At 37.7% G+C, this 24,705-nt stretch overlaps 1 protein-coding gene across 1 annotated transcript; it reads right to left on the reverse strand.

Annotated features, from left to right (window-relative positions):
• Positions 1 to 121: 121 nt before the first annotated feature.
• On the reverse strand, positions 122 to 18,953 carry AKIRIN2 (akirin 2). Its single transcript, XM_045771972.2, has 5 exons — positions 18,125 to 18,953; positions 3,541 to 3,684; positions 1,716 to 1,865; positions 730 to 801; positions 122 to 476 (listed from the first exon to the last, which is right to left on the reverse strand). The coding sequence occupies exons 1-5, from the start codon at positions 18,357 to 18,359 to the stop codon at positions 466 to 468; spliced, it is 612 nt and encodes a 203-aa protein (XP_045627928.1). The 5' UTR covers positions 18,360 to 18,953; the 3' UTR covers positions 122 to 465.
• Between the last annotated feature and the right edge of the window lie 5,752 nt (positions 18,954 to 24,705).

Below are 24,705 nucleotides of genomic sequence, written 5' to 3' on the forward strand. Positions count from 1 at the left end.
CTATTTCACAGGAAGCACTGCAGGCTATTTGCTTAATAATGTCCTGGGATTACATTCTAAATTATTAATAACTGGTTACAGCTTGGTTGTAGTGCACAATTAAAATCACACTAACTTCATCTGAAGTGTCATTCTACAGTTTTATTTACACAACCAGTGAAGGGCATGTTCTTAGAATACCAGCTTTAATCCTTTTCAAACATATTAATATAAGAAGCCAAATTGTAATGATACAGCAAATGAGGCCACTGGCATTAATACAGGTAGCAAAGGTCCACATCCAGATGGTACTGACATCAGGGAAATTTCCAAAACCAGTTGCTGCCTAAGAGTGGTTGCCACTGACGAAAGCTTGAAATAACCTGTATTCACAGGGGGGTATTGGCATTGCTGCATGTCATAATTAGGACCTCTCGCAACAACTCAACAAGGAACAAGGCAGCCCACAAATGCAGAAAACGTGATTCATGAAACATCTAAAGGGGGAGGAAAAGGAAAATTAGTGCAAAGTCCAGGTCAAAATTCAAAGACATACCAGATTTTCATCCCCAACACTACCCTAGGTATTTAAGTAACCAAAAGTAAGCCTTAGTAAAATGTTGCTGCCTATTTCCTCCAGCCTTTTTCTCCATAATTTTCTGTTAAATTCTCTTGAGTATGTAGATAATTACAATTAATGTTTCTCCTTAAAAGATGGTTTTGTGTTCAGTTCAAAGATGAAATACTTACAACTAGCAGGCTGTTCTCCATATCGTCGCATTATCTGATCATGCGTAAACTTCACAAATGCATCGTATTGTTCTGTAGGTAAAGGTACACATCAATTACATGATTAGCAAATGTGCTCTATTAGAGCCAGATAAACTGAAAAATCTAGTATGAATAGTGAAACAACTATAAGTTGGCCTTTGAATCAGACACATAACCTCAGTAATAATAAAAAAATAATAGTGTTATCAAATGAAAGAGCAGAACTCCGTCAAGAAACCTACATTTTAGTCCAAATCACATGACCTCATGTATAGGCTGGAAGCATATTTCTTAACCTATTAAAGGGTTTGAAATAAAAAGGTATCTTTCTACTCTGAAAGTTTAAGTGATCTATGAGTGGCAGTTTGGAAAGAGGAAAACAAAAGCTTAACAAAATATGTTCAAAAGCATCCACATGTAACCTAATAAGATGTCATAGAAAAACTGTTACATAACTAAGCAAATTCTCTTGCCTGTATTAGCACCTTCATTTAACAACTTTAGAATAAAAAACTTCTACTTATCCATACCCACTTAAGTGAGTGTCTGGCTTAAAAATCAGGGGGAAAAAAATCCTAATTAATTCACCATGCACAAAAATTGTCTAGACTGATGGGAAAGTTATCATGAAAGATGTAGTCTAAAAATCTAAAACCAAATTGAGTTAAGTACCCAAAGTCAAGTTTTTAGCACAGGAATATCAAAGGAAAAATCTAGTTCACATTACTACTGTTGCTGATCTACAACGGTCACTGATACTATTTCTTGAGTTCACTAAGGAGGGCCATGAGCTACAGGATGGTTCATTTCCTTTCTTGAACTGAAATTCAACTGGTTCTTAGAAAACATACTGTAACCAGGGGATAGAAAGGGTAATTTAATCGACATTAAGGACATGTGGGAAATAATGCATTTCTTACAGTGAGTTTCTGGGAGACTCTAACTAAAACAAGCTCATCTTATACCTGCAAGTTTTGTGTTCAATATTTCTTCATACTCTTCTCGAACTTTCTCTTCACGTTCTTTCAACAAACGTTCACAGATCATCCCAACCTGCCGTAGAGTGAATAAGGGCTGTTCTTTTTTTAATGGTGAGGATGTTGCAGATGAAGTCCCTATGTATAACATGAAGAGAAAAAGCACATGATTTAGAGCCGCCATCATAAAAAGTATCTTCTAACTGAAGATGTTTCGTTTAGATCTTTTCAGTGTTCATATAAAAGCATTTTTTATCAGCAGCTTACAATTCTAGAAAAACACAGCAAGATATATGCAACCTAATTATAAGGTAAAAAGTCTAATGGTGACTGGAAAAAGGTACAAGATACAAACAAAACTTAAAGTTTTTGTTTTTTAATTAATTGTAACAGCTAGGAGAATGTTTGGTAAAAATAAATACTAAGAATATATTCTTAAAATTCAACATTAAATTTTATGGTTCAGAGTCCTTAAAGATTATTAAACAGCCACTTATCATCAGAGAGTGATACTTGATATAAAAGATTTCTTCGGAATGCATTCCTCTTAAAGTACTACTTAAGGAACTTTGATTTTCCAAAAACATCATTCTTCATTTATTGAGAAGAACATCTGAAATTAATCTTTTGAGAACTCAGGATTATGACATCATATACCCATTTTAACATTGCTGCAAATATTTTTATACACACTCAAACGCACAGATTTGTTATCAGTAGTCCTGCTCTGTGTATCTGTCCCTGGTACCCTCAATTCCTCTTTTCATTTGCTTTTTGTAACCTGCATGGCTGGGACCAGTTACTTAATTATGCTTGTTAGAGCTGTGTCTATTACAAGATAAAGTATACCAGCTTTATAACTATGAAGGCTATCTTTACTTTCAAATTCCTAGCTTTGTTAGTTGAGGCTGCCCATTAATTGATCCAAGTAAACTGACTAGAAGAATGATGATGAACTTAGTGTCCTGCTGATTTAAGTCTAGTCTCTACCCTCACCTCCCCTAACGTTTCGCCCACTTACACACCTGCCCCCGCCCCCAACTGGCAGAAGTACTGCAGAATTTAGTTTTGAACAATTTTATGTCTTCTAATCTATTTTATAGCTTTTGAATGTTTTGTTTTTAATAAATTCTACCCCCAACATGGAGCTTGGACTCACAACCCTGAGATCAAGAGGTAAATGCTTTACTTAACTGAGCCAGCCAGCAGCCCCTGAATGTTTTTCTATTCTGCCAGGTTTTCTTATCCCTGCTGGGAGGGAAGGGAAAGGGGCAGGCAACTTTGGTCACAAGAAAACTGTTCTGCTGAGAACTTTTCTAAAAATAAGAGCCACTTTTCATCTCTGAAAATCTATCCTAATAGGACAAATGTGTGAAGGTATATGTACAAGGACATTTTTGTAAATGCTTTTAATACCAGAAATTCAGTCTGATTATCTTCATTAATGGTTAAATAATTATGGCAAGTCCAGAAAATAGCATAGTATTCAACCATGGCAAGGTACATCTATACTTAACAGAGAAATACATGGTATATTGTTAATACTTTTTCCTTAATGAAGGCTACAAATCATCATCACTTATGGGGAAGTCCACTTGGGAGATATTCTATCCAGGTGGTCATCTCTGAGTGGTGAGAATCCAGGTAGCAAGTACTTACTTTGTGCCATTTCTAAGAGATCATGAATTATTTGTATTAAGTATTTTTTAAAAACCAAGCAGGAGAAACAGAAGCTTGAGTGATTAAAAACAACTTAGATCACCTTTTCCCATATTAAATTATATTTCCTTTCATTTATTAAGTTTATTATTACCTGGTGAAGCTGGTCCACTGAGGAGAAATGCATGTGGTTGTGCCTCAGAAGTACAACATGGATCTGTCTGTTGGAAACTAGTTTCTAAATGTCTTCTCTTCTGCATGCGTTTATACTCTTGTTTTATGTTGTACAGAATTTGTTCTAGAAAAAAAATTTTGTCAAGATCTAAGAAGTTTAAAAAAAGGTTGGGTTTCCAATAATTAGTACAATCAATCCACTGAAAATATTCTCTTCAAATAATATCCAGAAAACTGATGTTTCAAGGAATTTGTTTCAGCATTAATGGGGGCACTCATTCAGAAACAGCATATACACACCACGCGGAATTCAGCTATTCTATAACACCATTCTCTCTTAGCACTGATTAGCAAAAGACAAATTTTTCATTCAATGTAAAGATAAGGGAGTCTTGTGAACTTCTAGTTCACTTTACTTCACTCAGATTCTTAAAAATCCCAAATTCAAAGGCCACTTATTCATCACACACAGAACTGTTAAACAGTCTTTTTGAAGACCATAAATAATTAGAAGTGGGGGGCACTATGTACAAACACAAACCAGTGAGAACTGACAGTAAGTAGATCTGACAGTGGATGCGAACTGAAAAATTACCACACATTAAATTGGTCATGGCCATTAATATTCAACTCAACAGAACTGGTGACTATGACAGTATTAACAGCAAAGATTGTTACAGTATTAACAGGAAAAAGTGTTGTTCTGAATCTTGGTGGTAAAAACCTGTGTAAAGCGATTGGTACATAACAGGTACTCAAAAGAACTACTATACCACAGTGCCATTATCTTCAACCACAACCACCCAACCAGGGGTAAAATCCTTTCAAGCATATCCTTTAGGCAAGTATGGTTCATTTTAGAAAGACTTCTAATCCAAAATAGTTACCATTTAGGCTCTCCAGAAAATCTCTCCTTGAGGTTTCTACTTCCCTTGAAACAGACTTTCTCACCACCACCATAGCCCCTAAATAAGATTATCCACGTGGAACTACATCCTAAATTTATTAATCCCAATCCAAAGCAAAATTAAACAAAAATTAAGGTGGCAATTATCGGGCAATAAAATGATTTATAAATATAATGGAGTCTAATTTTAGCAATCAATTTTACAATTTTGTGTTAATTTAAAAATGAAAACTTGGCTGAAGTCTAAAAATTTATGTAAGATGAGACTAATCCTTTTTAAAAAAATATAATACTGGTGGTTTTCTTAGATATATACTTAATTCTCTTTTCTCACATCATATTGTTTCTCTAGTAAGAAGAACTTTGGGGCTTTTGAGAGATAAGACTCTGAGAGGACATCAATCAGTCCCTTAAACATTCTAGATTCTGCCAGTTTCATTATTTTAACTGAGGAAGAAAAAAAAGAAAACAAGTTGCAAAAAGATACATCCTGTGAAGAAGATTCCATTTATGTAAATTTTGTGGGTAAGCACCACAGAATCATATTGGACAGTTGTATAAGGGATACTTTATCTGCAACATTTTCCAGAATCTTAACATTTGTTTATATTTAAAATGGTCATTTTCAGTCCTTTTCCATTTATTTGAAATAGTCCATGATTTAAAAATGAAGTTACCGACATGAAATAAAATGGCTGTCTACTGAACCATTAAGCACCTTGATAGAAATGAGTTTCCTAAGAGTCATAAGGGGTCCAACAAAACTGCAACTTCCTCTAACAATCAGGACAAACACAGATATCCTTATTTTTTAATAACAGAACTCTTTAGTAGCAAATAAAAGGTTTTAAAAGTAATGCTATTTTGGTCTCTGACAGCAAGCTTCACTCATTTATCACTTTGTGATCAAAGCCACCACCATTCTGATAAAAAGGGCCATGTACATAAAGCATCCTAAAAGTTTATTCACAAGCAAAGGCTTCAAATGTACTAGACTCAGAGTAACTTGACCTTCACATCTTTTGTGTGACTTATTCTTTGATTACAACAGTTCAAGATTACGTTAGTCTTCTTTTTGCTTCACAAAAATCAAAGGACAACTGTGATGTACCAAAATAATAGTTGTAACAAACTCAATTTGTTCATTTGATGGTCTCAAAAGATCTAGCCTGGGATTAAGATGTAGTAAAACATTTTAAAATTTAGCTTTGTAAACCTCCATACCATCTAATACTTAAGAGATGACATAACAAGGAATTTTTAAGGTATAATTTACAAAACGAATTCACCAATTTAAATGTACAATTTGATGGCTTCTCACGAATGCATGTGTACAGGTCTTGAAACCATCACAATCATAATAAAGAAATGTATCACCCCAAAAAGTTCTCTCATGCCCCTATTCACCACCTTCATCTTCATTACCATGGCAACATTCATCTTTCACTACTCAGAATTTTTTTGCCTTTTTGAAAATTTTATATAAATAGAATCATAAAAAGTGTAGATTTTTGTGTCTCTCACTGAGCAAAATGCTTTTGAGATTCATACATAATGTTGCATGAATCATTAAGTCCCTCCTTCTTATTAATTAGAACTCCATCGTGTGTGTGTGTGTGTGTGTGCTTATCTTTTAATGGAAATCTGGAATGTTTCCAATTTGGGGCTATTATGAATAAGGCTACTATGAATATTCGAGTACAAGTCTACAGGTGGATAAATTTCATTTCTCTTGGATAAATACTTAGAAGTGGAACTGGATGGCCTGATTATGTGGTAGGTGCATGGCTTTACTTTCTAAGAAACTGCCAAACCATTTTCCAGAGTAACTGTACCATTTTACATTCCCACCAGCAATATATGAGAGAGTTCCAGCTGCCTTACCTCTTTGCCAACTTGATATTGTCAATTAAAGAGCTGAAGAATTTTTAAAAGATTTAATTTATTTTAAAGAGAGAGCACCCATGCTCACATACGAGACGGGGGAAGGGCAGAGGGTGAGAATCCTCAAGGAGACTTCCCGCTGAGCACAGAGCCATACCAGGACTCAGATCATGACCTGAGCCAAGATCCAGTAGGATGCTTAACTGACTGAACCACCCAGGGACCCCAAAGAACTGAATAATTTTGAATGCTATTGCCTGCAATGCTTTTTTACATCTAATATGATGCAACTATGTCATGTAAGCCTCACTATGTGCATAATTGCTCTAATACTGGTAACATGTAATTCACAATGTTATAAAGTAAATAGTCCAATTTAACTTGACCAAGACCTAAGCTAACTGCAAGCCTCAAACACATTTATCTCAGTTTGGATAGGTATACAGTTTTAAAGCTGTTAACTCAAGAAATTTCCCCAGACTGAATTTTCCACAATTTACATGCTAAATTCAACCTAGATACCTGGCTGACTGAAGTCACTTCTTAGGCCAGCTGGATAAAGGTCTTCTATTCGGTCAATAAAGTTCTGACGTCTACTTAGTCTTAAACTACTTAAATCTAGACATCTCTAATCAAACTAGCAAGTGACATTTTATCTCAAGTACACGTAATATCTGACACTGTGTTGCCAACACAATTTATGCTCCATTAAAGAAAAAGTCAAAGGAAGCTTCACTTACGTATCAGTTGCACATTCCAGTTTTAATAATGCAGCCTTCATATTTGGCTTATGTGCGCAGACTGAATTTGCAGCAAATCACTTAGAGCAAAATACACAGTTATCATTATAACAACCTACACCACAAATAGTTCTTATATCCCTTTTCAAAATCCTAAAAACTATATCCTCCTTTTACCATAAAATACTAAGACTTTCTAACACTGTACTAGGTCTACATGAAAGTCAGTATCAGCAAATTCTGTGACTAATGGCACTTTCATTCCCATATTTAGTAAATGCCATTAAGATTGCCAATATAATTCTCCTCCTTAACAGGTGAGAGATTATCAATGAGCCAGCACTTATTCCTTTGGGATTTAAAATAACAAACCGAGCAAAAAATCTAGGTAAAATGTGAAAAGAAAAAGCCTGGCTTGTGGCAACATTAAGCCTACTCCCCAACTGTTTTAGTTGCCACTGATTATTTAAGAAAGCCTGGGCACAGTAAGGTCAATACAAACAGAAGAAAGCAGTTGATGGGATTAAGAAATAACAGTTGAGACAGGTAAGAGAAACAGCAACAAGATGGAACTGAGAGCAAAGGGAGGAATATGGAATTAGAAGCAACTACAAATATCTTTCTAGAGTATAGTCCATAAGATGTCTAAAAATCCACGACATGTGAAACTAATCTTTTGCTCCAGACCGGCACAGACTTGCCATTTTCCTACTGACATAATTAGTAAATCAAATATAACAGGTCTCATTAACAGTTTAAAGTTTAGGAATTTAAGACATTTTTGTACCCTCACATGCCAATTTCTCTGTGGATTATCTCTGAAAAAATTAAGTGAAAGTTCATCTAGACAGATAACTGAAACAATGGGATTAAAAGTAAATAAAATAGGGTCACCTGGGTGGTTCAGTCCGGGTTAAGCGTCTGCCTTTGGCTCAGGTCATGACCCCAGGGTCCTGGGATGGAGACCCGCACTGAGCTCCCTGCTCAGCAGGGAGCCTGCTTCTCCCTCTATCTGCTGCTCCCCCTGCTTGTGTTCTCTCTCTCTGTCAAATAAATAAAATCTTTAAAAAAACATTAACTATTAATTAATAAAATAAATCTTCAAAGTTTGTCAGTTCTAAGCAGGGACACAAGTGAATTGGAAAACCTGTGCACAATTAAGCACAAAAAACCTGAGTAGAAATTAAAACCTAAAAATAAGGAATTGCCCCAAATAAAATAACAAACCAAATCCAGATCTCTGAACTACATACTAGACATTGCCACGTCTACTTTATAAATTAAAACATACAAAATTAACAGTTGCTATGGAGGCCCATCTTTGGAAATAAATTATTTTCCCAGGATATCTGTCCAGAAACTAAAACAGTTCTTCTTGAAGGAATCCTAAGGACAATGTTCTTACTCAGCCAAAAGCTATCTAACTAAAAAGAAGGAGTTGATGCCTTTTTTAATTCACTTTAAAATTACTACCATGTCAAAGGGACCTGGAACCAAATTTTAACACAAGACTGTCAAATTATATCTAGAGTTTTAACTATTTGGATTAACGTTAGTCCTAATAAGCATAATATAGCTGCACACAATTATATAAACATTAGGGTACTCTGTACAGTGATTCAAAAGCAACTGGCTTAGATTCTAAGTTTACAATACATAATATTTTACTGTAAAGAGGCATTCATTTATCTCCTACAAGAGGAAGAAAAATCAATCACTACAGGTCAAATTCTATTATTTCACTGGTACTATAATAGCCAATGATTACTTATTTGAAATAGATGACTCAATCTGTTAAAACCCTGCAGGTCTAAGTATAAATTTTACAAATTAACTACACACTGGGAGTCACTAATGCAAGGAGTCCAACAACGCTCATTCAGCAGGAGGTTCCTCCCTGATATCCAATAATTATTATTTCATACCTCTATTTTATATTACACCAGATTCTAAAGGGATATGTTAACTTTGTTGCTTTTGTTGTTTAGCTCTTTACTATCTGTAAGTATCTTCTCAAATAGCTTACAACCTAGGAAAACCAAAAAAGCAGTAAACAGGGAAGAGAAAGGAAAAACTGAACAATCCAAAACCCGAAATATACATGCTACAGAAAACATTTAATGCCATGCAAAAAGTCCAGCTTCTATTACAGTTAACCATGGCCATGAAAACAAGGTGAGGTCCAGAAGGACAGAGAGCTGACTCCTTGAGGACTCTAGGGCGCCACGATCAAGCTGAAGAACAACCGCGAGACTACGACGACTTATTGAAAGCACCACACCCACACCCAGCTATAGCTTACCTGGAAACCAGAGGTTGCAAACTGGTGATACACAGGATAAACTGACCCCAAAGACATGGCTGGCTTGAATAGCTTCTTTTTAAAAAAGAAGTGTGAATTTATGCCAACATTTTAAAAGTTAATGATCTTAATTGAAAGATTTCTGGCTACTGTTAAGAGAGGAAAACTGGACTATGTGGAAAATTCAGCTGAAGAGTGGCTGCTATCTTTCAGGCAGAAATTCTCAAATGCTTCTAAAACTTTGATGCATACATCACCCAGGGATTTTGTTAAAACATAGACTCTGAGGGATGGAGCTAAAATTCTGTACTTCTACTGTGTTTCCAGCTGATGCTGCAGATCAGTAGCAAGGTTGGAATTCATTAACTCCCAGGTAGTTTACTTCACTCATTTATATTACTTGCCTGGGAACTATGGGCATTTATGTTTCTATCCCCTCCTTAAAATAGTAACTCCCCTACTGTAGCAATTAAAACATGAAGTGGTTGTTTTGTTTATTATTGGACATTCTGGGAAATGGAGGGGAGAAGGAAAGCAGTAACAGCAGACTATTTCAAGTAGAAAAATATATGCCATCCTAACCTGCATGGCCTTTGTAGTTCAAAATTAGACATGTCCCTCTCTAGCAGGAAAATATTCTATAAATCAATTTAAACTTGATTGTAAATCAAATTAAACTTAGATTCATTACATGAAACATATAGTGATTCATTTTTCCTAAAACAGCTTCCTTAAAATATGAAATTCATGTTATGTGATTGACAGTAAACAAATGCATTTACTTTTCTATTATATCTGCTTTAAAAAAGGAATTAAGACTACCTTTCATACCAGAAGGCAGTGATTGGAAGTCCACAGACATCTTTTGTTTACCTCATATTGCAAATTAGTTGTGAATATTTAAAAGTCAACACATTTCACAAAAATCCTTACTTCTGGCGGAAGGAATGGCTTCTGGGAAGATAAAAACAATAAAAGGTCCAAATTCACCATGACCGGATACTGAGAAGAGTGATCTGAACTAAATATATAAATTAGAGCTTCATCTATAAGTGACAAAGTCAGGAGCATGCATGTGATTGCTTATGGAGCTATTAAGCTAGAAAGGAGTGCTAGCTGAACCTAGAACTCCTAAGTTTAATGGCCAGATGAAAACAGCAACCAGAAGTGGAAGAAAAGCGTTGTCACAGAAGGAAAAAAGTTATTCCAAAAAGAAGTGAGTGGGAGAACAGTATAAACGCTGTAAGAAAGGTTAAACAAGATGAGGATTGATTATAAGCAATGGAAATCATCAGTGACTTGACAAGAGCTATTTGAAAGCTCTCTGAATTTGTTTTTGAGGTGAAGAATCTGGATGACTGCTGGAAGAAAAGGAGGATGTTTTATTTATTATTTTATAATGGAAGTCCTGACAATATTTAAAGCCAAAAGCAAAGGTCCAGTTGAAAGAGAGAAATAATCAAGAGGATAAAGTTACTTCGGAGAAGGGGAATCCTTCTCTCATTGTATAAAGTGCTTTAATTATCTCATTTAAACTTTCTCAGTGTTATTAAAGGGAAAACAGGATAGGCACAAATACTGATGGTGTTGGTACTGGGAAAAATGAAGAAGCTGCCATTAGATGGCCCCTATTTTATCTGTGAAGTAGAAGGCAAGGTTACTCACTGAAATGGCAGGACTGCTGGACAGTGTAAAAAGTCCCATTTGAGGCTGCCCCACTGTGACTATCTCCAGCACTTAGGGACAGGAAATGCTCTTAATCCTCACAACCATCCTAGGAGGCAGATATTACTATCATCATGTGCATTATTTTATAGATGAAGAAAATGTGGCTCGCTTCAATGTCTTCTGAAAGGTCACACAGCTGGTACAAGGCAGAGCCAAGCCTGACGTCAGGGCTTAAGCTCAACATCTACTGCCCTCCCCAGTATTGTATTACTTCAATACCTAGCCGGTATTCCACAAGTACCTAAATTACAATAAACCACAAGGAGGAAAGCTACTTGTTAAAAACCAGGATGTCAGAATAGAGGGATTATTACTATATATTACTGATACTTCATACCCTGAAACTTCAAACCTGGTTAAGACAACAGTAACCAAAGCAGTGCATAATTCTCATCTACCCACAGCCCTAAAATTGTGACACTGGCAAGAATAATTATTTAAGTCTTCATGTTACATTCAAATATTTATATAAGGGATACTTCAACATCTCTAAACCGCCTCCTCTTAGGACAGGCAGCTATATCTAACCAGAAATGTTTTACTGATGTTTTAAAAGGGAGAATTATTCTAAATTGGTAGGTCAGCATTGCCACACATACAGGACTGATGACAACAGGGCCAGCCTCTGATAATGTACTATTTCACTTTAGGCCAAGGATGGTTGTTAATCATGAGCATCAGGTTCCCCTGTTCTGTCGCATCAACCCAAAACTTCCTGTACTTTTAACCAATTATACCACTTAGAAAAGTTTTTCTTTCAGAGAATTGTATTTTAGGAACAGGAACAAGGCAATTCTCTGTTAACAATTAAAAGGCAACTGGCTTTCTGCAACTTTTCAAATTCCACTCTACATTTTTTTTTTAAGATTTAGTTATTTATTTGGGGGGTGGTTAAGGGACCAGACGAGGGAGAGATCTCAAGCAGACTCCCCACTGAGCCAGGTGGGCAGGGTGGGCAGGGCTTAATCTCACCACCCTGAGATCACAACCTGAGCCAAGACCTGAGCCAAAACCAAGAGTCAGACACTTAACCAACCAACTGCACCACCCAGGCACCCCTCCGCTCTACATCCTATTTTTCAATTGTTAGATCAGCTCAAAAATACTGTATTTTTTTTTTTTTAAGAAACAAAACAAAATCAACGCTTTCAGGTGCCCCCCCTCCAACCTTTAGTTTGATTTTTGGAGGGAGTTTTCTAAGAATTAACATTAATGGAAATGAATGCTAGACCAAACTCAGAATATACACCATAAACTAAGACAATTACAGAAAGAGCCAATAAACAAGCTTCAACTCTCACCTTAAAAAGAGAATCACTTTAAGGTTTCAAAGTAGTAACAGTGTGATTTAATTAGTAAATCAATTTCAATACTTATGCTGCCAAAGGTGGATATAATGTTTAGGTAGATGAAGTTCCACAAGGAATTAAAACAGATAATACCGATGAATAAAAATACTGTAATCTTTATGCTTTAAGTTTAGCTAGCTAATAAAGTATCCACAGTGGTGGCTCTATCAGTCCCTTGAGAGACTGTCTCTTTGCTTAACCAGTATCCAGAACTCAAATGAGGTTCATAAAGGCTTGAACAAGTGACTTCTAAAGTAAATATTTAGATTTTTAATAATGTTGAGAAAAACCAGGTACATGAATAGATCTAGAAATGAAAAATTAAGTCAAACCCAAAAGATGTATTAATGGAAAGATTACAATTTTAGTATAATCAAAATGTCGCAAAGCTCTAGTTCATTTCAGGATGTCATCTGCCTATGACATTTAACAAAAACTAATGACAAGATTTTTAAAGGGAGGAGGAAAGTAAGTTATAACCCCCTAAGCAAACTACAAGCGTATTATAAGCTGTCTTTCTAATGGTGGAAGGTTAAAAACCACTACCAACCAACCAAAGCCTACCATCACAAAGATGATTACACAATATGGCATACTGCAAAATTCTAATCAAAAGGCCCAAAATAAATACCAGAGAAAGTATTGTTCAGTTTTAAAACTGCTGTATTTCTTGTTACTACTCATTTGTTTGAGTCACAATCTTTTTTTTTTTAAATACGTTGTCACATATTGTGGCAATATTGTCATAAAACGATGTAAAAAGAAAAAGTGGTACAGAAAATGGGATGGAAAGGAAATTACTTTTTTTTTTTTTAAACTTCAGCATCTCTAAGAACCTTGGGAAATGCCAAGGCTTGATTAATTCAACAAATAAATGTGATAAATATCTTAAAACTCTGTGATAACACATTAAGAGGGAAGGTATGGCAGATAAGAATACCTTTGGGGTTACTTTCAAACTATACAAGTCCCATATAACCCACTGTAACCCCTCAAAATCCAGGGGGCAATTCCTGTTAAGAATCTTTCCTACAAGACTGATATTGATAGATCACATTTCCCAGATGTGTTTAGAAAGCTGAAAAACACTGGTAAGCTGAGCAATAAAATCAAAGATGAATCTTCTTTACCATCTGCAGATGCCAGACTGGTTCATAGAGGCTTGAACAAGTATTCCACTCCTCACACTTTTTCAAAGTAGTCTTTTCAAAGGCAAGAAATTCACTGTGGTTTCACATACGCACACAGAACATCTGGGAGTCAACAATACTAGCACAGTGTTAATGCAAAGACTACAGGGACCACAACTTGCTGGTTAATTAGTTACAGGTATTTAAAAAGAAAGACCAAAACCCCAATACTTTTATTTAGTGTCATCAATCACCTATCCAAGAGGTCCAAACTTAACCCAGGTTATCATTCTGTATTCTTCTTTAAGTGGAGGGAGAATCAAGAGTTTGTTTTCAAATAGAAAAAACATGCAAAACTGGGCACTTCCAGGGAATCTCTTATTTACAACCTTTTAAAACAGAAGTGATTTTCTACCATTGTGTCTTCCTGAGTCCATCAAACACTTAGTAAAAGATCTGAGTACTTACACAGTCTATTTTTTTTCCTATAAAGCCATTCAAGAACTAAAGAAATATATTACATCTCAAATTATTTCTGTGGCAACCACAGTAACTATTAGCATCTATAACTAAAGAAGGGCTAGCTGCTCTCTGACCTAGCCCTGTTTACCTTATGTGTTTCTGTGCTCAAGTTAGGCTTTATTTTTCTACTTTCAAAACAAAATAGCTCAGTAATGAATACAGTTGTACTCTGCTTTTAAAGGCCATAAACTCACACGATTCTTAGATGCATAATCCACATTAATATGAAATAACTGCAGTTATATACACAGTCCTAAGAAAAATATCAGGTTTAAAATTTGAAGTACAAAGACCATTAAAAACAGTCTATTTGCCAAATCCACTGAGAAACTAGAAGCAATTTAACAGATGTCTAAATAACCACAAAATATTAAAAACACTTCTGGCTCAATATAAATGACATCTGAAGTGAAATGCTGCCTCCTCCAACAGACATCTCATTTGTTTGCCTAGAACCGTTTATACTTCATTTAAGCCAGCTGGTGTCTCCGTTTGCAGGCATGCATCAATGTCTGCTGAACAATCTAAGTTCCTGTAAACCCTTCCCCATTCACAAGCTGCAATTTCCATTTTTAATGGCAAGTTTCCAGCAAATACAATGAGTTCTTACAAAGGAATTTAACTCTTCACCCAACTCAATTCCTAAGGCAGACTAGAGCAATGGTAACAAGACCTAAACAATGTGTATGAAAGTGCCTAGCAAATTCCCAAAGTGCTGACATCCACAGAAGGGTCTCTTCACCAAACCACTCATTCAATACACAATTATGAAAAATAATGTGTTTGATTTGACTGACACAGTCTCTTGTAATGTTATATGGTATTTCAGTTTTATGAAAGTAATTTTGTTCTTGGGAATGTTATGACAATCTTTGGCTAAGAGATAATATTCTGAGATGTTTCAAAAACCAATGGAGAAATATACAGAACACTCTGAATCTGTTTTCAACTAACTTACCAGGGTGAGTACTGATGTAGCTACTAGTACAAGTATTCATTTTCCCAACCGGTTTACCCGCCCTCCCCCTATTCACTTTTCCTTTTTCATATCCTGGGCATTATAAACCTTACTGCTGACATTCTAGAGCACGGGTGGACACTTTTTCTGTAAAGGATCAGGCAGTAAACACTTGAGCTTTGGGAAAATACAGTCCCTGTCACAAATACTAGCTCTGCAGTTGTAGCCTGCAATGGATCATACTTTAAGGCGGGGGGGGGGGGGGGGGGGGGGGGGAATGAGCACAGCTGTGTTCCAATAAAACTTTTTTTTTTTGCTAGCCCTTTCCTTTTTCCTGGCATTAAGCTGCAACAGTTTGAAAAATAAAAATTTAAATAATTTAAATAGTCATCAAGTCAAACTTTGGAATCACCTTCCTGGGATGACTAAAATAAACTAGGGGTTTCAGTCCAAGTTCCTGAAACTAGTAAAGCCACAATGTGATTTCAGCTACAGGTCAAAACACACTATGTAAGTATTTGGAAAAGAACGGTGATAAAACAATAAACTATATGCATGCACTGAAAAAATTCACTTCAGTACTCTAGTTCTAAATTGTTTAAATTATACTTGAACTCACAGAAACGAAAGGAAAACAAAGTTTCCGCAGAGTCCCAGTCAATCTCTACTTTGTAAGTCACTTTCCACTTCCAACCCTAGCTACTTATTTCAGCCAAAGATATACAGATATTCACTCTTGTAAAGTTTGAGAATCACCAGTGTTAAAACAAAAATCTAAAAATTAAGTGCTTGGAAAAATTATATCCAAGATTGGGGGCATGAAAACTGAAAAGGTTTTTGATACCTGCACAACACTGCAGCTCCCATTATGACATTACTACAAAAACCATACAGGAGCCTGCCCAAGCTGGCCATCTAAAAACAAAGCCAAATTACATTACATGTAGAATATCATTCAAAATTACAGTAAAAAAAAAAAGTAAATTTTAACAATTCAAAACTTCAGCAATTTCAACTGCTTTTCAAGTCAACTTTTTCTGTTAATATTCAAGTCAGTTGAAAAAACTAAATTATCTTTCAGCAGATTCAAAATTATCAATGACGTTATGATTTTAAGAGTTCAGGATATGATCAAACTTTCAGAGTAGATGTCAAAAACATCTTGAAGACGAGAAGACAGCAGTATTTTGGAAAACGTTAATTTGAAACATCAGGCTTAACCAATTTCAATAACTCCAGTCATTTTACTAAAATTTTGTCCATTCAATTGAAATTGAGACAATGTGGAGCCAACTGCATTAACCAATGCTACAAAATGCATCAATGACAAATTTGTAAAGGATCACAATTCTTTCTGAATAAATTCCCTTTAAAGTGAAGACAAATATTATAGCTCCTGGCTGGTTTACCATATGTGCTCAAGATCATTGCAGCACGGAGATATACTTTAACTCCCCAACCTAACACTGTATTAATTCACCAGCTCCGCTGAAATTTATGGCTAGTTAGCCAGGGCTATTTTTAAGTGGCCTTATTTGTTGTTACGTACAGATTCCTAGGTATCCTTTCAATTTTCAATGATATCATTTAGAGTTGACAAACTCTAAAAATGATGTTAATCAACAGCACATGCTTAACACTGTTTCTTTTTTAATGCAAAGCCTAACAGCAAATCAATGAATGCCTTTACATACAAAGCAGCTTAGGTATAGTTACTAAATAAAATTATATGAGAATTCTAAAAACTCGCTACAACTCTAAAATAGTATATACTTAAGTGAGGTCAAATATTTAATAGCAGAAATGGTAGCCTAGGCATTTGAGGCTGTCCCTAAAAATTTGAGGAAGGATAGTTAAAAACCTGACTTGAACAAAACAATTCCAAATGGAAGTTACTAAATATAGAGGTATATATCTCCCACAGGTTTTTTAAAAAGTTAATGATAACAAAACACTTAAAAGGCTTTGTCTGCAGATGATATTATTACCAAGGGCTCAAACATGAAACCTTTGCATGCTATACACACAAAGAAGAGAGATTTACACTACCAGTCCACAAAAGCCTATCCTAGGACTGTGCCAGTGGCACACAAGGATTTTCAAAGTACAGAAAAAACTGGGCATACACATGCAGTACAAAGCAGCCAAAAGGCATTTCCCCACAGTCACTTTCAGGAAATGTTTCAAGATAAAAAGCAAAGGCAGTCTTAAGTCCCTTAGAACCTTGGGTTGATTTCTTTATTATTCTCAAGGCCTAAGCTGTTCTCCCCCAACATACTTTGTTGAGGAGAAATAAAGCACCTCCAACTAAAAGCAACTACTCAGGCCCAATTTTCAATACAATTCGCTCTTCATTAAAAGTTCAAGTTTCTCAGGGTCTAGACGTATAGGATGATCATATTACAGTACTCGGGAAGAGCATTTTCTTTGTTGTTGACCCTGCTAGGGAAACAGGTCTTGACTCAGCCAAAGTGGCGTTCTTGTGGGTGATTAATGACAGGCCTAGATCTCGCCCCAGTGACATCCATCCCCACCCCCCACCCCCTCTGTACTAAAATCAGCCATGTCTGAACTGGAGGAGGGGCTGCCGCCTCGCCTCAAACCACCCAGTCCCACAGTTAATAGCTGCAGCCAATCGATTCAGGGAGACAGACATCGAGATTCGGGTGAAATATTACCCTTCTCTCGCCGAAATTTATGAATAATATCACCCTCTCTGATCATTTCCGCTGGGGCTCTCCAGACTACGGAAACACTCAATTCCAGTCATTCAGCCCAAAGAAAAGGATCTTCCTCTTCCCCACAATACCCGGCAAGACACAGCCCCTACCCTCCCCACCTCCCGACTCCCCCACCCCCTTGACATCAGGCCATTTCCATTGTGTCGCCGAGGCTGGAGGACCTAACTAGAAGAAATGTGGTCGCTCTACTACTTCGCTAAGAAAAAGAGGACCCGTCCGCCACCCCCACCCCTGGGGCCGCGTTCCGCGTCCAGGGACCCCCGTTCCCTAGCCCACCCCAGCGGCTGCGGGGCCGAGTCCCACCTGTGGTGAGGCGGGAGGAGACGTCGCCAAAGGGGGACGGCTCCATTCGGAGATACTTCTGCGGCGAGGCGGCGGCAGCCGAGAAGGAGGCGGCGGTGGCGGCGGCCGCCGACGACGGAGAGGCAGCAGCCGAGGTGGGCGCCGACAATGGCGCACATCGCCTCCGCTTCGGCGACGCCGGGCTCAGCAGCGGGTCGAAATCCAGAGTCCTTTTCAGAGTGGCTCCGCACGCCATGGCCGGGGCAGCCGAGGGCCGGGCTCGGGTGGGGTCGGGGAGGGGTGACGGGAGGGGAGGGTGAGGGAAGTGGGGGAGAGCTGCGACTCGAGGAGAGCCTAACCGACCGGCTGAAGAGCAGAAAGGCGGCTGGTGGAGCGCCGGTGAGGAGATAAGAGCCGCCGCCGCCGCTGCCTCCGCGGCAGGGGCAGGGGCAGTGGCCCGGTCGGCCCGGGCGAGAGCAGGAGGGGCGGTGGCGGCCGCTCACGACAGCCGCGTCAGTGGGGGCTCTTCCGCCTCCTCAGGCACAGCTCCCCCGGGAGAGGCTCCGGCCGCCCCCGCCGTCCGTTCGAGCTTTGCGCCGCGCCTGAGAGGCGCTCCTGTGCTGAGACCGGTTCCCTTCGGAAGTCGATACCAGCCCCGTGAGGTATGAGGCTGGAACGCGGCTACTAATACGCCCGAGTAAGGTCAGAAGCTTGAGAGCGGCGGTCGATGTAGAGAGATTGCTAGGTGGCGGCTGCGGCAGGAGCTCAAGCGGACACGTCCAGCCGCTTCCCCCTCCACTGTACGACTATTCCACCCGCCGCCGGCCCCAATATGGCGTCAATAACAACGCCGCCGATTCAAATTCTGCGGCCTCAGGGCGCGTGCGCACAGGGGTGGACGCCCCCGTAGGCGCGTTCTGGGAGTTGTAGTTTTTCACTGTGGAAGGGAATCGGCGTGAAAAGCGATTAAGAAGGAGTCACGAAAACTACGACTCCCGTCATTCAAGGCGCGCCATTCCGAGTTCCGGGTTGGAATTTAAATCCCCTACACTGCTTGTGTAAAAGGAACTAAGCAAAAGAGAAAAAAAGAAAAGGCTGTGAGAGAGTGGGAGAGGGGAAAGCCAACTGATGCAGAAAACAGTCTTAAAAGACCTTTAAAATTCAGGACATAGTTGTTCTGATACCATTCCCACAGTGATTTAACAAATAGGAAATAGAAAACTTAGCCAACCTAACAGTCCAAGACAGATTAATTTCAGTAATAAGAGTGCTAAAAAAAAAAAAAAAACCTGTCATAATGAGGGGCTAGGAAATAAAATTATGGAATCTATTTAGGACTGCAAGGGAGAACAACAGTAATAGTATCAGATTACGGGATCCTTGAATGGACTGGATGCTTTGCCCTTCCCAGGTAGCTTCTTGCATTCATTTATTAAATTCTGCAAAAGCAGCTTTATCCTGTAAATGAATAGATTTGAAAGACATACAGAACCAAATTGTTTCGCCTTGGATAAAAAACGAGTGATAGCAGAAATTGTATTATCTGTTGAATATTGTAGTATAGTTCATCTTGTGAACTGTAAAAATTAAATAAAAAACCATAATGAAATGTCTAAGAGAGTCGATAATGAACCCATTTTATAAGCAAAAATTTTTTTTTGGTAAAAATTGTACTGTTATTCAGGTACCTAAAATAAGAATCAAATACAGCATTAATCATGTAAAAAAGTGTCACCAATCTTTTGCCTAAGAAAGCTATCATCAGTCCAGTACAAAACTAGTTATCTGTATGAATGCCATATTATCAAATGATCATTGATATCACATACTGGCTTCCAGTGCTTATTTATTCCTGTCATTTATTCAGTAACTAAAAGATATTCTGTGCCATTTGTCTATTATTCCTCATATCATTTTTGACAGTAGTTTAAACTATTCTTGTTTTATTGAATTGTTCAATACCTTAAAGATCAACTGTCCTGATCACATTGTGTCAGTGACTAAGCTGCACTAATTTTAAGATATATTGTTTGGGAAATATTTTTTGAAAATGATCAGCATTTAATGAAACAACAGCTTAACTCTGACACCTAATAGGTAAATTTTTGCTAAATTCTAAACACCATGAAACATAAAACCTATGATATGAAATTAACAGAATGTACATATTTTATGTAAATGAGTAGGAAAAGATAGATTAAGCTGTGGGAAGCAAATAACAAAGCACTTATATTTCTGATAAATATTTTCTGAAATTGAGATTTTACCTTGAGTTTAGAACTTACATTGAAAAGGGACTGTTAGGAATTGAATTGTGTCTTTTAAAAATTCATATGTTCTAATCCCAGGTATCTCCTAACGTGTCCATATTTGGAAAGAGGGTCATTTCAGACATAACTAGTTAAGATGAGGCCATGCCAGAGTAGGGCGGGCACCTTAATAATATAACTGGCACCTTAATAAAAAAGGGATTTTGGAAACAGACAGGCAGAACACATGTGAACCTGAAGATGCATCTATGAACAAGAAAGCTAAAGATTGCCAGCAAATCGCCAGAAGCTAGGAGAGAAGCATGGAACAGATTCTTTCTCACAGTTCGCAGAAGGAACAAACACTGCAGATTCCTTGGTCTGAGTTCTAGCCTCCCAAACTGAGACAATACATTTCTGCCGTTCAAACTGTCTGGTCTCTGGTACTTTGTTATGGCAGTCCTAGGAAACTTATATTACAGGGGGGTTACGGTTATCATTTGTGTCACCCTGCACTGCCTGGCAAATGAGGAGATTTATGTAAAGGTGGTAGGGGATATCTGGTAAACTTGACATTGTAGTTCTAATAGCTGTCCATGCAATTACCACTGCACAGCGTATCTGCAAAGGGCTCTCTGTTATTATTAAACAGTGGCAAGGCTCAGGCAGCCTCCTCTATTACCAATGACTAAGGAGCCTGTTCAGAAGCTAAGAGAAACAAGGGGAACTCTTCCCTATTCACTTCTGTGTCTTTGGTCTGTCTCTCTGCTCCATACTTTTTGCCTGACTACTTATTCTTTAAGACTCAACCCAGTCATTAACTCCTATAGTAAGTCTTCCCCCAACACTTCAAGGCTGAATTAATTTTACAGCTTCACAGAGAGACAGATACCTATCTTTATATCTTCATCATTAGTCTAACCACATTGCAATGTAATTTCTCTGTTCATGAATCTGCTTCTCCCACCACTGTATTAGTTCCTTGCCAAGATGATAGTAACTTGCACACTTCAACGGATACCTGTTGAATGTTTCTTAAATAAACATTTTTTTAATCACCCTATTCTCCCAGTAGCCCACATTATCCTTGTCTCTTAAGATAGATGTCCACTAAAATGTAGCAACCCCTTCAGGGTAGAAAAAAAGCAATTGAAGGCAAAAAAACTTTAAAAAGTTTCCTAGGTTAAAATTAAAATAAAAACAATACTTGAAAGCCCTTAAGTCTTAACTTGGTTTAGAAGTAAATATGTATTTTGTTGATCAAGAGGAAAAGAAAACTATATTTAACACATTAATAAGTTGAATCAGGTCACATGAATCTAAATATATAGTACAGCTAATGTCTCTAGTGACCTACACAGACCAAAATTGCTCTTGTTGTGACTAAAAGGCCCATAACAAATCTCAAACACTTGAAATAATTAGAATATAGTTTTGTGACAGTCTAGCAAGTATTTCCTGACGTGCACAATCTCCGAAGCCTCTAAAGAAAAACTGTTTTACCAAGATGCTGGTCTCTGTTTGGTATTGGACTTTTCTAGCACCTCCCAAAATATTCCCCAGGATCTGATTCTGGTGAGTCATTCTTTGACTAAAGCCAGTAAATGTAGACATAGCTGGGTGACATCAAATATCATCATCCTGAGCCTGAAGATCTTTTTTATGCCATAAATCATTTTCAAACAATTTTCAGTTGTCAAATAAAGATAAATGCAAATATATAAGGTGTGGAGAGGTGTTTGCTGACTTTGCATGCTGAGTTTGAGTAATCGTAAGCTCAGCTTTAGGAATAGCAGTTCTAATTCAGGAGTCACTTCAAATCTATATTCAGAACAAGCATTGCCTACAGAAAAAAAAATGTTTAATCATTGTGTAAATGAGTGCAGTAGGGAAGAATAGACATTATAATTCCTTCCACATAAGGTTTTGCAGGCTGGCCGGAACCTCTTCTAAGAACCATATTTGGAATACATATTAGAATACATATTTTCCATTGTAGATATGATATGGCTAATATTACTTTGGTTTCATTATTTTGGATGTGGTCATTATTTTTAGTTGATTGGATAGTCCTAGAATAATCAAAACCATATATCTGTGACCGATTTCAAGAGGTCACCTAGGCTAGTCCTCAGCTCCAAGGCATGATTAACTGTAAGATACTCGAGCCAAATCAGTATCTATTTCACTCTTCCTAGAGATTTTCAGGATCAACATCCAAAATCTTGCGGTTAAAATGTGATTGCAAATTCTCTTCTATCTAGCTTTAACATCTCCATTGGAGGCTGATTTCTAATTGTATAGTGCTCTATAAAGAACAACGCACTCCAGGAAATAAGCCACGATTCACTTATCCTGAGGGACTTTCAAAGAAACCGCAGTATAGTCTCTGAGCAGTCAAAATAAGTTTTTATGAAGTCCTTATTTTAAAATGTGCATGCTTTTCTCAAGTATGTACCATCAAGTACCTGTATCCTTATTCAGAAACCATTTACTCTTACTTTATGAAAAACTCAGTCATGTGTGGGGATCTTATCTTCCAGCCCAGACCAATTAGAAGAATCAAGTGGAAGAGGGAAAAGGGAATTAAAGATGCTACAGTGCAACTACAACAAACAATGCAATCATTGTGTAGTAAAGAGAGGGACTGTACACAGTAACTGCAAAATTAGGAAAGCACGTCAGCCTTGAGCCACTGAAATGTCAGGACAATCAGTCCAATTGCACCTGAGGCATCACTGTATTACTACAGCACCATATAATTATGGTATGGTTGCCAGATTTAACATAAAAATATAAGATGTCCAGTTAAATTTGAATTTAAGATAAACAAGGAATGACTTTTTAGTACAAGTATGTCCCAAACATCACCTGTTTCTATCTGAAATCCACATTTAACTGGGTATTCTGTATTTTATCTGGCAACCCTAAATAAGATGGTGACCCCCAAGTCATCAGTAAAGCACAAACTATGTTTAATATGCACTTCGAAAACTGTGTAACTAATAGGATATTGGAAAATGTTCCATTGATAGTATTTAAGATTAAGAAAATTAAAACTTCCAGTTGTCTGGAAAGTTAATTTATGTTAAATACTTTAAGCCATGCATTTTCTACTCATTCACAGAGCAACAGGCATAAAATAAACCTTTGATAAACATTGGATGAGGGACGCCTGGGTGGCTCAGTTGGTTAAGCATCCGCCTGTTAATTTCAGCTCAGGTCACGATCTCAGAATCCTGAGATCCAGCCCTGCATTAGGCTCCACACTCAATGCAGAGTCTGCTTGTCCTTCTCCGTCCCCCTGCTTGCTCTCTCTGTCTCTCTCTCTCAAATAAATAAATAAAATCTTTAAAAAGCAAAATAAAACAAAAAAAACATTGAATGAACAGTGAAAAGCTTAACACACCGTCTTCCCAATGGTGAGGCACCTCATGCCCCTGAAGTTTGTCTCTAGCAGTTGTCAGTTCTGTCGTCCTGCCTGAGTCCAAGCCTGATTCAGAGTCGGTGTCGCTGTCCATGTCTGACTCCCGTTCCCTCTTGTGCCTTTTGTCCTGGGCTTCCATGATGCCGTGGTGAACCTTCCCTGATGAGGCTTTTCAAGAGACCGAGATAGTACCTACAATTCCCCAACATTGGGGGCTCCCTGTGCAAGCCCACTGTTATAAGGGTCAGTCAGGTGGTGTGAAGGAAATGAAGAAACAGGCCCAACTCCTCCTCTGGGAGCAGCTTTTCCAACCCCATCCCCTGATAACAAGCATGAACCTGGGAGCAATTATTGGTTACTTGTGGATCTCAGGGCCTGTGTTAAAGCTAGGGCTTCACTGGGTGTCCAAGAAACTGCTAGATTTCATCTGGACCTTGTGTCCCACAGTTATTCTTTGTGGTCTGATTAGTCCAAGAAATTGTTCCTATCTTAAAGGACAGAGTCTGTACTCTTGACAGGGTCTACCTCTGAGCAGTGAGACATGGAGGGTATCTGTGGGAACAAGATGAATAAGACATGTTCCCACCCTCAAAGAAGGTTAACTTTCTACCTTACATGATTGTCTGAAGATTCTTCTACAATAATCCCATTTATCACAATAATTTGAAAAATAAAATATAATTTTCTGGAAAAAAATAAGTCATCTTAATTTTAGTAAAAGTAAAAGCCAGTACATCCCCAAACAGTGTCTAATACATAGTAAACCCTTAGGAAGTGATGGCTACCATTATCATGCTAAGACAAACTCTACTTCAAGTCTGAAGTAGTGAATGAGTTTCCAGAACCTTCTTTCCCAGAGACCAATCACAACTGCTAGGGTCTAATTTCTGAGCCAACCTCTCTTCTCCCTTCTGTAGCCCCTTGTT

This window comes from Ursus americanus, chromosome 11, assembly GCF_024610735.1.
Source record: "Ursus americanus isolate L20-20 chromosome 11, mUrsAme1.1.p, whole genome shotgun sequence".
Lineage (NCBI taxonomy): Eukaryota > Metazoa > Chordata > Mammalia > Carnivora > Ursidae > Ursus > Ursus americanus.